Below are 17,771 nucleotides of genomic sequence, written 5' to 3' on the forward strand. Positions count from 1 at the left end.
CTTATTCTGAGTCACATATTTCTGTCACATAGGTTTTCAATTATAGTTAGGAAGAAAATAATCAACTGAAGATGGGATGATCAATAAAGGAGGAGGAGGAGACTTGGAAAAAGTGTGATGTATTAAATTTTACCAATACTATAAAAATCTTGGGTGCTGGAAAGAATAAGGTTAGCATTTACTGTATTTTTCGCACTATAAGACACAATTTTTCCCACCAAAAAAGTGGGTGGAAATGTCTGTGTCTTATAGAATGAATATTGCGGCGGGGGGGGGGTTGGTGTAGCGGCGCACCCACCTGTCTCCGCTGCTGCTATTCACTGACACCAGGGAACGCTGGAGCAGCTGATCAGTAGTTGGATTGGCCTCCCGGAATACCGTCGATCAGCTGTTCTAGGTGGTGGGGATTGCCGCTGCCACCAATCACTGCCAATCACCGCCACCATTCTCCACCACCGCCAATTTCTGCCAATCGCCACCGCCATTTGCAGCAGCTCAGCTCAGTTGACCAGTGGTGGGTGCATCAGAGCAGAGCCCTGATGAGCCACATGCTAGGGCTGTGATAACATGCTGAAGCTGACCAGGCTGTTTGCTGTTTGCTGTTTGCTGCAAGGACGCTAGCCAGATGAATACTGGATGGATGCTGGGAGGCAGAGGCAGATTTTTTTTTCTTGTTTTCCTCCTCTAAAGCTAATGTGCATCTTATGGTCCGGTGTGTCTTATAGTGCAAAAAATATGGTACTTACTTTAACTAAATGGCCCATGAGTCCCTATGATGCACTTTGCTAATGGACAAGCTAAGTCCGTTACCAACACTGTTGATTTCAGGGGATAGACCTAATGGGGTTCAAATCATTGGGATGGATTGAGGAAGAGAGATCTCTATCCCATCTGTGTTATGAAAAGAATCTATGGCCATGGCAATTCCCTCCCGCTTAAACTCCCACTATCAGTATGAGATTAAATGAGATTAATCTTGGGTTCAAGGCAATTCCACCTAATTTTATGACTGGCTTAGATATGAAGCAAGGTTTTTGTTTATCATATCAATGTTATTGCTATAATTAAGGATACACATTTTGAATTCAGACTGATTCACTCTCAAAAAAGAGTATCTTTATTACCCTAATTCTAGAAATATTGTGGGATTGCAATTGTGCTATTTCAAGCTCAGAATAGATCTGGAATAGTTCAAACAATCTATTTTAAATTTTAAATGTTTTTGCACATTTTTTGCATATCCTTAGTTAGAATATTCATTTTTTTATTGCCACCCTGAGTCCATTCCAAATGTTTTTAAACCTTGCCTTCCCATTAAGGGAAGGTACCAGCTCATTGTAAAGATGGGCTCATTGCAAAGATTAAGGTTCTAGCTCGTTGCAAGGATTGGCATGCAAGTTGTAGCCCCACTGTTCCGTCCCAGGGTATTGGTAAAAGATCTACTACACTTTTCTTTGCACCAGCCAGTGTGGTGCACTGGAGAAACAGATAACTATGGGTTGCCTAATGACTAGTCCTTGTTCTAAGCCACAGGTGTCAAACTCGCGGCATCACATTACCATCACGTGATGTTTCGCAATGTTTTTCCCATTTGTGGAGCTAGGGTGACCGTAGCCTGTGTGTGACGCATCCAGCCCACAGGCCGCCAGTTTGACACTCTGTTCTAAGCTATGCCAAATCTATATCAGCTGCAGTCCATACAACATTGTTGCAACTGTTAAGCAATCCTGTGGTTTCTGATTCACTTTTGCTCTCTAATAGGTGCTGTGCATTCAATCACTTTAGAAAATATTTTTAAAAATAAATCATGATTACCACCAATACTCCATTTGTAATGATGTTTTCAGGATGATCTGGGCTACAAAACAAAATCAAAGAACATAGAGTTATAATCTGTTTGTTTGTTTGTTTGTTATAATTCTCTATGGAAAAACAAAGTCCAGTTGCCTTTTGAAAAAGTACCCTTGGGATAACCATGACCTGGATGACTCAAAATCTCCATAGACATAAATTCTCTAGGGCTCATTTAGATACAAGTTCCTTTAGGAGTTGGTCTCCTCTGGGTCCCGTCAGCTAAACAATGCCGGCTGGTGGGCCTGTGGGGTAGACCCTTCTCTGTGGCTACCCCAGCTCTCTGGAACCAGTTACCTCCTGAGGTCCGGACCATCCCCACTCTATTGGCCTTCCAAAAAGCAGTGAAGACCTGGCTTTTCCAGCAGGCCTGGGGCCGTTGATCTCGCTCTTGTGATCCGGCGAGATCCGGCCATGAATGGTGTGAATGAGTTTTAATGTTTTTAATTTTTAAATGTTTTTTATAATGATTTTAAATGCATTGTGAGCCGCCTTGAGTCTTCGAAGAGGGGCGGCATACAAATTGAATTAATAAATAAATTAATAAATGTATATTTTTTTTACTCCATACTTAATCATCATTTGCAATCCCTTTTGACAAATGAGAAACTGAAATGGAAACATAGGGAATTTTATTATATATTAGATTCTATTGGTTTGAATATTTTTGATTGTTAAGTTACTATATTACTGTGAACCATCACTTACATCATAATGGCACAACTATCCATTATTTGAGGCTATACAGCTGCTAAAACTCTAAATGTTAAACTATAAACATTAGTGGTGGCTCATCTAATTAACCCACAATCCTCGACACCCCAAGTACTTACTAAGGAGTACCTTTTAGGGAATTACTTTAACTATTTAGTACAGTAGAAAGGCAATGGGTAAGTCAAACTAATTAAAAAGCCCAGCATGGGAGCAGTCTTCTCTGCCCTGACTTCCTGAGCTCATCAAAAGGTAAGTAAGTGAATGGTGACGGGTTGAGTGGGGAGGAGTGCATGAAACCCAGTATGTTAGCAAAGCAGGCCCAGTACCTCTGAGGACCTGGTCAGACAGGATGGGAGGGAAATAGGTGAGTGGGTGGGTGTGCTGCAATATCTCTGTGATTGGTTGTAAGGGCAAATGACCATGGGAGTGCTGCAAAGTTTGTAACTTTGAAACAGATTCCTATTTACCGTGTTTCCCCAAAAATAAGACCCTGTCTTATATTTTTTTGAACCCCGAAATAAGCGCTTGGCCTTATTTTTGGGAGGTCTTATTATTTTAGGGCACGTGGAGTGAGATGGGGCTCCTCTTGCCATCTTACCTGATTTCCAGCTCTGCGTTTAAATATTTTCAGGGAGGGCTTATTTTCAGGGGGAGGCTTATTTTAGGGCATGCCCTCAAAAGTCCGATTGGGCTTATTATCAGGGGATGTCTTATTTTTGGGGAAACAGGGTAGCTTTTGGGGTGTGCATTGTAACTTCAAACATTCATTAAATTGTAACTGCAAACATTTCATCAAGGATTACCTGCATTTTTTTATTATTATTTAAAAAATTTTCATTCATGAGCCTCTGAAATAAGTTGGACTAAGAGAGAGTGACTGGCCCCAAATCATACAGTAAGCTTCATTACATTTTTTTGTGCTAAAAAAAAAAAAGACCTAAGTGCCATTATCGACAGTCAAGTCTCCTGACTCTTAAGAAACTGCATCAAAAGAACCACTTTTGAATAAGGATTGGGCAGAGGTGGGTTTTTTTCCACTATTCTTGCTGGAAGTCTGTTATGGAAAAGCTTACAGTTTCCAGCTTTCCGAGGTCATTGTTTTTGCATAACATGTATTCAAAGATGCATAACCCATACTATTTTGTTTTTACTGAATTTATTTATATCATGCAATTTTACTTGCATGCATAATCAAGGTGGCTTACAAAAATGCAATAAAAAAATAACATTAGCCAACTATTGAAAGCTGATTTCACATTCAGATGTACTTGTAAATATATACAGGGTGAGTTTCATTGTTTTCAAAACTAGTTAGTCTTCTGCTTGAGATTCCCAGACTAAAGAGACATAAGCATCCAGCAAAATGCATAATAAAAATATATGTGCGTTATTTCATTTGAATTGTATGAACTTGCCCTCCTACTCTGACAAGTTTTTCACTTTCAATACAACATGGCCTAAATTCCTGGGCTGCGGCCTGGTAACATTCAGAAATGGGCCGTACAAGTGGTGGGTGAACACACTTCAGTGGTGGGTTGTCCCCAGTTCGCACATGTTCTATAGAACCGGTAGTAAAACTGGTGGGAGGCTCCGCCCACTGATCCCAACATCATCAAAAGGCTTCTGCGCATGTGCTCCCACTGCGAACTGTTAGTAAAAGTAAGTAGAACCCATCCCTGGCGCACTTGTGTGCGAAGCTCCATTGGGTGAGTGGCAGGCCCGGGCACCCGCCACTTGAAGAAATGACGATGTGCATGGAAGCATGCAAGCCCACTGCCTGCAAAGAACCATCCCTCCTCCCCCACCCACTATTACCACTACCGGTCCACAAAGATGGAAAGTTTGGGGACCATTGGCCTAAAGCCATTCTTAACAATTCCTCCTCTTTTTGTTTAAACAGGCTTCTGTTTATGTTCTCTAAGCTTGTTTGTTTGCTTGCAGTCATTTCATTACCCAACTAGGTAACATCAACAATGTGAAGTTCCAGTTTCTTATTTAGTGAAGTAAGTAAGAAACAGAACTTCTGATTATTCAATAGCACTAAGTAGTATTGACTGTTTGGTTTGGGCTGTTTTTGTCATATACAGTATACAATAAGTCGCTCATAATAACTTACATGATGGATGCCACTATAGAATGTTAAAAATCTCAGTTATCTATAATAATTAAAACTAAAAAACCTGGTTTAGTCCAGTAAATTAAACTTGCTATTTTGGTCTAGTTTTAAGCTCTCTTTTTTTAAAAAAGGCAACATTTCATACCAATTGCAACAAGCAATTTTAAAAACTATTAAGCCGTTGCAGTATGTCAGACACCACAGAATGGGGTCTGAAGTAGTCCCATGCAAATATGCCATACAAATAGTGAAATTTAAGTAGTATAGACTGAAAATAATTCCAGTGTTATGCTTCTCTTCTACTGAGCTGGGCATACCTTTAGTTTGTGAGATCTATTTTACTGGGGCTTGTTACTGGAAGGTTAGCAGTTTGAGACCCAAGCACCTTGTTATGGGATCAGTTCCCATTTTTGTCCCACCTCCTGCCAACCTAGCAGTTCGAAAGCATGCAAATGCAAGTAGATAAATAGCTATCACTTCAGTGGGAAGGTGTTAGCCATATGACCAGAAGCGTCTTTGGAGAATGCCGTCTCCCTCACCTAAAAAAACAGAGATGAGCGCTGCCCCCTAGATTCGGACACAACTGGATGGGGGAAACCTTTTATTTTACCTTTGATCATATTTTTCCTATATTAGGGACAGATTAGTGTTAAAAATAGTAGCTAAGGAAGGAAGATACCAATTTGGAATGTCTCTGAACTAATGCTCTTTCCCTAAGGACCTGATATCAACAATTATAAGAGCCTTGGTGACGCAGCAGACTAAAGTGCTGTTAAGTAGCACCAGCTGCCTGCAATTACTGCAAGTTCAAATCTCACCAGGCTCAAGGTTAACTCAGCCTTCCATCCTTTTGAAGTAGGTAAAATGAGGACCCGGATTGTGGGGGCAATAAGCTGACTTTGTATAAAAAAAGAACACCGCTTGGGGGGGGGCCGAAAGCCCTACTAAGCAGGTATATACAAAAGTATGAAGGCTATTGCTTAATGCGTTGTAAGCCGCCCTGAGTCTCCAGAGAAGGGCGGCATATAAATCGAACCAATAAATAAATAAATAAACTGGGTTTATATACAAGTCAATCCCTATCTGAGTGGTAGCCACTATTGTTAGAAATATTACATAAAAATCTGAATGTGTATCATTACCTATTTCTTCCCAATCATTCTTTCTGACTCCTCACAAATAAAATGTTGGGAAACAAAAAAGAAAAGTTCTAAACAACCCTGCTCCTTGCTTCTAAAGCCCAACATGATCTAGTGTTTCATATGTGGAACCAGCTAGTTTTACAAATTACAAAAATCCTTTATATTGTTCTACTATTAATCTGCCTAAAATATTGTACTGGTGCCCATGTTTTCTTTAACCTGTAACCTATTGTTTGAAAATCCTACAAGATGATGATCTCACTCAAAGGCTTCTTTAAATTTCTTTGAAATTATTTATTTCAAAGTCTAGGTTATTTTCAAAAGTTATATTTCAAAGTCTAGGTTATTTTCCTTGGAAACAAACAGTATAATTGGCAGTATTTGCCCACTGGTATCCAAAGAATTATAGATTACATCTTGCTTTATGTCTACTTTTCAATATTAACAGGTACAAGATGGGTCAGCTTTTGATTCATAGGATGACAAAGTTGGAAAATATCCACAAAGTCATCAGATCCAAGATTCTGCATACTTTAGGATTCACTGCATCATCTCCAATAGATACTTTTGTTCCTCTTCTTGTTTACAACTCTTTGTTTTCCAATTAACATCATTGTGCCAGAAATGTATGTCAGTAACTACTTTGAGTTTTTGTAAGTTTGTGTTTGCATCATTATCAGTAATAATAAGCATGCTGTCTTTGTACAACATCTTTTTCAATTGTTCTCAAATTTTCAAAGCAATGATACTTTCCTTTGCATTATACCACTGGGAATTGAAGCTTAATGGTTAGAGTTGCTGGTGAGCAATCTGGTTTTCCTTCAAATAGTCTTGAGTAATTTGTTCTTCCTGTGATCCAAGATATTTTCAGTAATTTTCCCAAGCAATCAGTCAAAGGCATCAATTGGTCAGCTTTCATAGAGGTAGCTTGCAGCTGGGAAGACCAGTGTACCTTCAGTGAACCTTCACTGACAGTATGATGTGTGTTGTATCTCTATATGTTAATACTACACGGTATATAATGTACCTCTGTCTACCAATATTTTATCTAGAATTGTCATAGTTTTTCTTCCAAGAGCAGACATCTATTTATTTCATTACTACAGTCACTATACTTATGAATTCTAGGAAGATAAAAATCTATTACTATTACAAATTCTTCTCTGCCTATTTGCACTGAGTAAGTGTTGCCTATTGACATAACTTTGCTTTGTTTTAAATTTGGATCAATACAATGCTCAATGTAACATGTACAGTGGGCCATTGTTCTACATGGTATTGATTGGATTTCTTATTCCAGTTTGCTCCAATCCATCTATTTTGTACTATACCATTAATTTGTTTTTGTCAGTATTTTGTTGTCATATGAAATGGACAATTTTTTTAAAAAAAATTCCTTGTTATAGTTTCATCATCATCAAAATTAAATTATCAAAAATTAAAAGCCTGTTTAAATATGTGTGTTTTATGGCTTTTAATAAGTAACAAAGACATTAATCTTCTCAATCTAGCAGGTACTACAATCCAGAGAATCTAGAGAAGGCTTCATTTTGATCCACTGTAAAATGAAATTATAGAAACTGTGCACCAACTGCCTCATGTGATCTTAATATGAGACTGGTGTTTTCTATTTTTTGTTCTGGCATATGTAGCGTTCCCTCCTCTAATTTTTCACCACAATAATCCTAATTCAGGTTTGAGCTACATGGAGTCCTTGGTGATCTCTGAGCTTGGTTGTAGGTATTTCATTCCCTGACTAGGTAATGTGATCACTGCACATGTTAGCTAGTCAGGTAATTAAATGTGTGCAAGAAACAACCAAGCTCAGAGACCACCAAAGCTTCCACAACCTTAATTCTCTGTCCAGTAGGCTAGGCTGAGTGTGACTAACCAAAGTCACTCAGTGAGTTTTTACATAGTAGAGACTGGAGCAGTGGTGAAATGTAAAATTTGTTACTACCGGTTCTGTGGGCGTGGCTTAGGGGTGGTGGGGGTAATATGACTGAGTGGGCGTGGCCAACTTTTTTTTTTTTACTTTTAAAACCATTTTTTCTACAACCTCTTCGGCTGAAGAGGTTGTAAAAAAAGTGCTTTTAAAGCCTCTGACAATCCCAGCTGACTTGCCTGATCGGCAGAGGCTTTCTTTTTTTTTTTAAAGCCTCTGATGATCCTAGCTGACTTGCCTGATCAGCAGAGGCTTTTTTTTCCTTTTAAAAACATTTTTTCTATAACCTCTTGGGCTGAAGAGGTTGTAGAAAAAATGCTTTTAAAAGCCTCTGATGTTCCCAGCTGAGCCGCGCCATCATCAGAGGCTTTTTTTTTTAATTTTTAAAAGCATTTTTTCAGCCAAAGAGGTTTGTAGAAAAAATGCTTTTAAAAATTAAAAAAAAAGCCTCTGATGATTGCACGACTCAACTGGGCAATCGGGGGGGGGGGGGGGCAGGGATTTTTGCTACCTGTTCTCCAAACCACCCGCCTCCATCACTACCGGATTAGGTGATCCAGTCCGAACCAGGAGCATTTCACCCCTGGGCTGGAGTGGAAGTTGCGTCTCACCACTCCCAATTTACCACCCTAATCATACTACAACAAATATAATTACTTGCATTCCTAGAAATATTTTCAAGTATTCTGAAGTAAACACTTACATTATGAAAATGAAGTGTACAAATAATACATCTGACACACATCTTCAGATTAGGACCATGAAAATAACAGCATGAAAACATGGGACAATAGTGTAATTAGTAGAGTAAATGTTAAAAAATTGTAAGTGCTAAATCAAAATGTAAAAAAGACCAAGCGCGTTTATTTAATAAAAACAAAACAATATACAATATATTTTATGTTCTTTTTTATCGGCTTTTAATATATATTAATTTCTCTACACATTTTATTTACAATTTTGTTTGGCTGTCTTCTTTACTGCAGTTTTCTTGATGATGTCTAGGAATACAACTTCAAATCTGTTGGAAAACAAGAAAGAAATATAATTATATTGCTATTCACATCAGAGGATCGGAGGTATCTTGGGTTTGTTCAATATATCCAGTTTCTAGAAAGTCATGCCCCCAAAATATTTCCTCTTTCACCTGCATTTCATAACATGGTAATTGCAAACCTAGTAGAAATTATATCAGTCAATACTGATAGGAGGGAAGAGGCCGCAGCCTCTACAGTGTGGGGTGCCTCATGGCTTGGTTCTCTCTCCTCTCCTATTTAATAGCCATACAAAGCTGCTGGGTGAGGTGATCTGACAGTTTAGGGTAATGCAATATTCAAATGATACCTTGCTATACCATTGGCTTGGGACCAGGTTACCTAAAGGTTCTTCCCAATAATTTCTACCTGTCGAATTTAGTCTAGTAGATTGGGGATGCTGCAGGTCCTGTCAACCAAGGAATATTAGCTTGCAGGACCAGGAGGCATACCTTCTCAGCATATTGCTCCCAAGAATCTAGATCCTCATTTTACCAACTTCAGAAAGATGGAAGGAGGCTAAGTCAACTTTGAGCCCCATCAAGATCGAATTCCAGGCTGTGGGCAGAGTTAGCCTGCAACACTGCATACTAACCACTGCGCCACCAGGACGCCTAATAATTATTATAATTCTTGATTGCCTCTATGTATTATTTGTAAGTGTTTTTGTGTTTTATGGTTTTAATTGTAGTGATATTGTTCATCACCCAGTCAGTTGGATTGAGATGGGCAGCAGCTATAGAAATTAAATAAATGAATAAATCATGAGGTAAAAAGTGCTACTAAATGATGTCAGCAGGGCACCTTACTATTTAGATATGCCTTAAACAGTAGCTTTACATTCAAGCAATATAATGTACCATTGTGTTTTCCAGGATCCAAAAGAAGGCCTTTAATCTCAGCTCCTTTAATCTTTTAAAATCCAGGAGGTTTAGGAATATCAATACTGCGCAACCAACTGATCCAGCGAGAACCTATTGCAAGAATGCCCTCACGTGGAGTCTCACGATTTCTAACAGCGCTAACAACAGGTCTGTTGCGTGGTCTTTGAATCCTATAAAAATATAAGGTGCATTAAGTATTGTTATTCAGGAAACTCAAAAATATGTGAAAACAAAAACACACTAGAGAAGAATCAAAATAGAAATGAAACTTACCTTTTCACTCATTGCCTGGCTCCATACATGGAGCCTCTTGATTCATCTACGGATGTCTATCCTGAGAATTGCTGCTCCATGTGGTTAGAACCAGTCCATTGGGTTGAGTGATATTGTCACATTCATATTTACCAAGTTCAAAACATGAGTTCCCCAACTGTTAACACTCAGCTTACACATTATGATTCTAACTCAGAAAGCTTCCAAATACATACAGAATAAGAAGTACTCACTGGAGATGTGAAATATGGTGGAAAATCAAACACCGAAGAGTTTTTCATGTTGCCGTGCTTTTTATGTGCTTTGTGATTGGTAATTTTCTAGCATCCCTATTGATTTCTTAAGGTTTCCTTTAAGACAATCTTGATTCCTGGTGTTTATGTATGTAAACATAATATGTAGACATAGTCATCTTGTTTCCTTGACAACAATGTGGAAGTGATTTTCCATTGCTTTCTTTTGGGATCCCAAGGGTGCTTTTTCAAGAGGTAATTGGTTTTTCTTTAAAGACATTTCGCTTCTCATCCAAGAAGCTTCTTCAGCTCTGTTTTTTAAAAATGTCTATGGAGATCATCCAAGTCATGGTTGTCCCAAAGGTGCTCTTTTCAAGAGGCAACTGGACTTTCTGGTTTTTTCTTTGAAGATGTTTCGCTTCTTATCCAAGAAGCTTCTTCAGTTCTTTTGGGATGTTTTTTTTTTCCTTTTGGGATTTCTTTTCAACTTCCAGATTTGCTTGGTCTTCAACCCTGGAATTTCCTGGTAGTTTCTCTTCCAAACATTAATCAAGTCCAAGCCAACTTAACTTTTTGAAGATGCCCCAAGATCAGATAGTTCTTCTGACTTCTTACTCTTGCCATTGCATTGTTCCAAGTTTATGAAGGAATAATCATTGCTTCCATTGCCATTGCCATTGCCATTGCCATGAGATAAGATTTGACTGAAAGGAAGTAGTATGATTTGGAGCCACTGCTATGGAAATGCGGAGGAGCTTTAGGAATAGCATGTGAATATAGCATATGATACTTGGCCGATAACTCTTTTAGTGATGTGATCAGCAATACAACAATTTTCAAATTTGAAATATGACTTAGAGAAACAAGAACTGTTTTCTGGTTTCCTTCTTATTTTCAGATGTGAAAAATAACTTCATCTACTGAATCAAAACTGAATTGAGATGAGTTCAAGCGATCACTGAATTCATTCATAGACCATGTCAGTAATTACTAGCAAAGAGGTTGCCCACTGAAAGAAAGGAGTACAACTACTATATTGCCTTTGAGGAGACTTCCTCTTTATCCTCTGACCCTGCCATCTCTCCCCTGTTCCCTCGCCCAGCAATCAAACCAATTAATTACCCATTGGTTCATTGGTTAAACAATGCATGCAAAGCCATTTTTGGTTTTGGTTTTCTTTTTTAACTGAAGTTCTGCAAATCCAGAATTTTGCACAACACAAAAGCATGAAAGTAGATGTGTCATATGGAAGCTCTGCATAATCACCTAATTAATTGCATAATTAACTATGCATTGCATTTCTAAAAGTTTATTTGGATACAGCCTTTGAAACCATGTAATTGTTTTTCAGTCCATGCATCAGCTGACTTTTGTTCTCTGCTCCTTGCTGCCCAATTACCTGTACATTATGATACCTATAATCTCTGCACATTCATTTGGCACGATCAGCTGACTTGGGTTTCCTTGGTCATAATTTTCATGGTACACAACTTCCATTCTACTCTGATTTTTAAATATATTTCTACAGTCAGTTTCCGTTGTGTTTTCCCTTGACCAGTTTTGTTGTCTATCTCTGCCTGAGAAGTCTGTTTGCCTGTGCACTTCCTGACTGAAGCACCATGAAGTCAAGAGGTTGTTTCTCTATGTAGTATGACTTCAGCTGCTAGCTGTTATAGCATGCCTTTGGAGTGACTGACAGGATAATTTATTAGACTGCAGAAATGTCTCTAACCTATATAGAGAATGATGACCCTATGCATACCAATTATTTTTCTAGTAATATGATATAATTATTATATTATAATAGCACCTACAGCTCTAAGGGATATACTACAGCTTTAAAGGTTGTACTCACATGCTTTGCAACTTAAATTCAACATCCAGCTCTTCTTCCGTCTATAAAAAAATATAGGAAAAAGAATGATTCTCAGTGAAAAACAATTTTCCTTTTCCAAATGATATTAATTTATTGTAATGGCATTGTGGAAAACTATTGTATTTTGAAGAGTGTAGTGATATTTTTTTATTTTCCTTCATATTAAGAAGATTCTAGAAGTTTAGTTTTCATTCTGACTGATTGCTTTGCTTTTCACTCTTGCTTGGTAAAGAAAAGGGTGGAATTTTCACACAGTGATAGGACCTCAAGATTATTTAGGTTGGCACTGGTATATCTGTGTATAGTTCCCAGGCTCTTGTTTACATTCCAGAGTTCTTAAGTTTGCATGAGAAACGGTTGCACCATTAGGCCAAAGTCAGGTCTGGCAATCTTGGCACCATGGAAACAAACTCATGACATTTTGGTATCAGGTTTCAATAAAATCCTGGTATTGCCCTTTGAGCTGTGAGCTTTGACACAGAATTAGCCTTAGGTTCTCTGTGACTTGGCCAATTCGGAGTCTCTCTACTGTTGTGTCATAGGGGTCCCAAAAGCTAAAGGGAGGTTTATCATCATCATGCTTTTGTGTTTCTGTTTAAATCTGTCTGCTAAAGTTGAAGATAAAAGTTTAAAATCTCCTTATTTACTGCTATGTTTATCGTCTTTGGGTTGTCAAAGGACCAATTGTCTGGCACTTGGCAACACACTTATTGTCACATTTTGCTAATCCTCTCACCTCCCATGTATATAAAAATGGGCGATATGGTGCCAAGGATTTGTATTTCTTCCTCTTTTTCCTTCATTATCACTATATTAGCATTTTAAGTCTTTAAAATTACAATTTTCTATTTTGATATCTTTGCCAGCACCATTTGGCTGTAATAAGACTTTTTCCTATATATTGTGCAGGTCAGAAGGAGAGTTGAGAAGATATCTTTGAGCCTCTTGCATCCTGGACACAAACTGTTTCAGCTGTTCCCTTGGGATGGCACTATAGGGTATTGCATGCCAAGACATCTAGACGCAGGGACAGTTTCTTTCCCTCATCAATTTGCTGAATACCTCATTCTCACAGTTCTATCTATCTAGACACACATCAGAGTGCAGCTGTAGTGTTATTATATATTACTTTTACTGTCTTCTGCTCTTCTTCCTTTTATTGGTATTATTATTATTATGTCTGTTGCCTTGCAAGTACACTAAATGCTAAGTGCAAGTACACTAAGAGACAAATTCCTTGTGTGTCTAATCCAGAGTGGAATCCAGCAGGTTCTGACAGGTTCTGGAGAACCGGTAGCGGAAATTTTGAGCAGTTCTGAGAACCGGAAAATACCACTGCTGGCTGGCTCCAGAGTGGGGTGGGAATAGAGATTTTGCAATATCCTTCCCCTGTCATTTCCACCAAGCCACGCCCATCAAGCCACACCATACCCACCAAGCCACGCCCACAGAACAGGTAGTAAAAAAATTTGGATTTCACCACTGGTCTAATCACACTTGGCTAAATAAAGTATTCAATTCAATTCAATTTCTAAAAAACCCAAATATAATTTTACCAGTTCCTTGTGTATGAATTATACAGTGGTTTATCTGAGTTATCATATTGTGATTGAATAAATTGCAGTTAAACCACAGTTGGTAAACTGTGTTTTACTTCATCATCTGAAAATAATTCAATTTCAATCAAATCATGTTTAATCTTAATCTTTTAGGTTAGGAAGGAACAATTTGGCTAAGTTTAGCAACAAAATCTGCAATTATGTTTGTTCTTAAAACACAAACAATGGAAGAGATATTTTTCTCAGAATTTCTACACAACATTGATGAAATGTTTGTTCATTGGTCCTACAGTACATGCATACTTAAGAAGCTGTTTATAGATTCAGGCAATTTGAATACAAACATAGAAGGGATTTTAACAGTGTAAAGTTCAGCTATACAGCAGTAAAGCCAAAGATGTACAGGTAGTCCTTAGCTCACAACTACAATTGAGCCTAAAATTTCTGTTGTTAAGTGAAACATTTGCTAAGTGAGTTTTGCCCCATTTTATGACTTTTCTAGCCACAGTTCTTAAGTGAATCACTGCAGTTGATAAATTAGTAATCTGGTTAAGTGATTCTGGCTTCCCCATTGACTTTGCTTGTCAGAAGGTCTCAAAAGGTGATCACATGACCCTAGGATCATAAATATCATAAGATCATAAATATGAACCAGTTGCCAAGCATCTGAATTTTGATCATGTAATCATGGGGATGCTGCAAAGGTCATAACTATGAAAAATGGTCATAAGTCACATTTTTCAGTGATGTTGTAACATTGAATGGTCACTAAATAAACTGTTGTAAATTGAGGGCTATCTGTATTTGTTTCTTTTTATATTTTAGCACCATTTCCCCACTTACTTCAGGATTTAGTTTGAAGGTCATACGAGTAATTTGTCCTGTACGGAGTTTTCCAACATCAAAGAGAACTGTGTAAAGATGATCGTCTTTGGTATATGTATCTTCATCACAGATTTTCAAGTGTAGAGTGTTCTAATGATAATATAATATTATTTAATACAATTTTACTAAGAAATGAACTATTATACTGTATGTTGAAGCCTATAGAATGAGTTCTAAGAAACCCCCAAAAAGAGAGATACAGATTAAAATCTGCATTATACCCCTGATTGAGGTACACAAATTTATTAGTCACATTTATTTATTAGTCGGATTTCTATGCCACCCAACTCCCTAGAGACTCTGGGCAGCTTACAGCAAAAAAAAAAAAAAATACGAACAATATCCCGTAAAAATTTTTTAATAAAAACATTGAAAACTCATACACTCCATTCCATGGCCGGGTCTCGCAAGATCGCCATAGCGAGATCAATGGCCCCAGGCCTGCCAGAAAAGCTAGGTCTTCACCGCTTTCCAGAAGGCCAATAGGGTGGAAGCGGTCTGGACCTCAGGAGGTAATTGGTTCCAGAGAGCCAGGGCAGCCACAGAGAAGGCCCTCCCCCGTGGGCCCGCCAACTGACATTGTTTAGCTGACGGGAGGAAACCAACTCTGTGGGATCTTACCGGTCGATGGGAGCTATGCGGTAGAAGGTGGTCTTGAAGATAGCCTGGCCATGTAGGGCTTTAAAGGTAATAACCAACACCTTGAATTGCATCCGGAGACCGATAGGGAGCCAGTGCAGCTCGCGGAGGATTGGTGTAATGTGGGTGTATTTAGGTGCACCCACAATAGCTCGCGCGGCTGCATTCTGGACCAACTGTAGTCTGCGAACACTTTTCAAGGATAGCCCCATGTAGAGCGTGTTGCAATAATCCAACCATGAGGTGACAAGGGCATGAGTGACTGTGAGGAGAGCCTCCTGATCTAAGTAGGGTCACAATTGGTGCACCAGGCGAACCTGTGCAAAGGTCCCCCTAGCCACAGCTGTCAGATGTTGTTCCAATCTTAGTTGTGAGTCTAAGAGGACACCCAGATTGCGAGCCCGTTTTGAGGGGGACAATTTCTCCCCCCCCCCCCCAGGACCAAGGATGGACAATCGACACAGTCTTTAGGAGGCAATACCCACAGCCATTCAGTCTTGTCTGGGTTAAGTCTGTTTATATTTATTATATTTTAAAATATATAAAATAACTTTGAAGAAAATATATTACTCATCCTTAAAATAAATCTGTAGATAGACAACTTGTGCCTCTCCAGATGTTCAGTTGCAACTTCCATCTACTATTCTCCATACTGAGCAAAGTTGATGAGAATTGGAGCTCAATAACATCTGGCATCTTATCCCTAAGTAGTTCTGGTCCTAGTTACAATCAGCAAAATTTTGTCTAGATTTCTGATACATTCTCTCACCCTTACATGACAAAATCCTTTGTTCTGACACCTTGACACTAAATTCTATAAATACTAAAGCAATCACACTTCGATGATAAAAACCCAAAGGGAGTGATACTAGAATTTGAATTAACATAATTTTAAAGTCAAAGACACTACATGTTTTTTTTTAATTCAGCCTAAAATATTTTTCTAATCCATCAACCAAATAGTCCTCAAACCTGCTACTTGCAAGAATTTCTTTTATATTCATTAATAACCAATGTTTAAAAACATGCAACGGCATTACAACCTCACCATCAATTTCTTGTCTTATATATCAAAAACATTAAATGTGTTTAATGTACAAGACAAAAATGTTACAATCAGCCTAAATATCAAACCAGCTGTTAATAATATCTATTATTTACTGAAATTTTTGATCAGGCCCTGGACAGAAAACAATTACTGATTCTCTACAGTCATAAGATAATGTTTCAGTTCATTCATCTGATGTTACAAGAATTATACATGCTAAGTACCAGCATATATTAACAAGCAATATATATTCTTTGACATATATATCATCATGTTGCCCATACAGGTTTTTTTACCACCTCAAAAATAATGTTGTTGACTCATTTATCTGCCTTAAAAATCAGTACATCATAAGGAGTGAGGGAGGGAGATGTGTGGTTTCTAAATTTGATATATAAAAAAATTAAAATGAGTCTACCCCGTGGTCTATACAAAGAACAGTGTAGGGCTGTGAGGACCTTAATCTACAGTAGCTATGAACTCACTATCCTAAGAATATTCACTTGTGATCTTTGCTAGCCTCTTGGAAGTGATGATGATGAAGATTTATTTATTTATTCAATTTCTATGACTGGCCAACTCAACCAAGTGACTCAAGGCAATGATGAGGATGGTGATAGTTTTATTATTATTTTCCAGACATTTGGAATGGTGCATTTATGCTGCTTTATCCAGTTGTATTATCTGGATTTAATTTTATAAATCATCTTATTAATAGTGTAACTGAGATGGAGCTAGAAATTGGAAGGAGAAGATCTCCTTTAAGTCAAGCTCAACTCAAGGGATTTTATGAATAATGCAGAATTGATTTTCCTCTGCCTTCTTTGGAGATGATTGTTTGACTTCCCATTTCAACATCCAACACAAACTTCCCTGAAGGCCTCCTCTATTCAAATCCTAACCAGGGCTTGCCCTATCATTCCAGGTGAAATTACTGCAGAGATCTAGAAATTATAATAATGAGCAAATAAGAATTTCAATTATTTAGCTGAGCATTGCAAAAATGTTTCCCTCTGTGTATTAGTGATCAGTCATCCAAGTTAACTGCACGTAAATAAATCTGTACTCCATACTAGTCTCTCTCTGTTGGATGTCTCATGCCTGCTTCAAGTGTATTTATTTATTTATTTTATTTTATTTTATTTCTATACTGCCCTTCTCCCGCGGGACTCAGGGCGGTGTACAGCCGAGATAAAACATAGCATATAAAATTTAAAAAACAGTTTAAAAAACAATTAAATAATTTTGGCCCAAAATTTAAAACAACCCAATTAAAACCGAATTCAATTAAAACTGAGAGGATGGGATCAAAGCCAGCCCGGCTAGATGGAATAAGTGTGTTTTCAGGGCCCGACGAAAAGTCCGGAGGTCTGATATCGTGCGTATCTCAGGGGGCAGGTAATTCCAGAGGGCAGGTGCTGCCACAGAGAAGGCTCTCCCCCTGGGGGTCATCAGCCGGCACTGTCTGGCCGACGGCACCCTGAGGAGGCCCTCTCTGTGTGAGCGAACCGGTCGGTGGGAGGCTGTTGGCGGCACAAGGCGGTCTCGCAAATACCCCGGCCCTAAGCCATG

At 38.3% G+C, this 17,771-nt stretch overlaps 1 protein-coding gene across 1 annotated transcript in view; it reads right to left on the bottom strand.

The window, feature by feature from the left end:
• LOC117665644 (cytosolic phospholipase A2 epsilon-like) overlaps positions 1-17,771 on the bottom strand; it is a 55,443-nt gene that overhangs the window by 22,084 nt on the left and 15,588 nt on the right. The window contains exons 5-7 of the mRNA XM_087876029.1: positions 14,471-14,602; positions 12,048-12,088; positions 1,816-1,858 (exon numbers count right to left, since the gene is read on the bottom strand). Of these exons, the coding sequence (XP_087732155.1) occupies positions 1,816-1,858; positions 12,048-12,088; positions 14,471-14,602 (216 nt within the window). The remainder of the gene's footprint in view (positions 1-1,815; positions 1,859-12,047; positions 12,089-14,470; positions 14,603-17,771) is intronic.

This window comes from Pantherophis guttatus, chromosome 1 (assembly GCF_059756535.1).
Source record: "Pantherophis guttatus breed Tessera chromosome 1, ASM5975653v1, whole genome shotgun sequence".
In the NCBI taxonomy this organism is placed as follows: Eukaryota; Metazoa; Chordata; class Lepidosauria; order Squamata; family Colubridae; genus Pantherophis; species Pantherophis guttatus.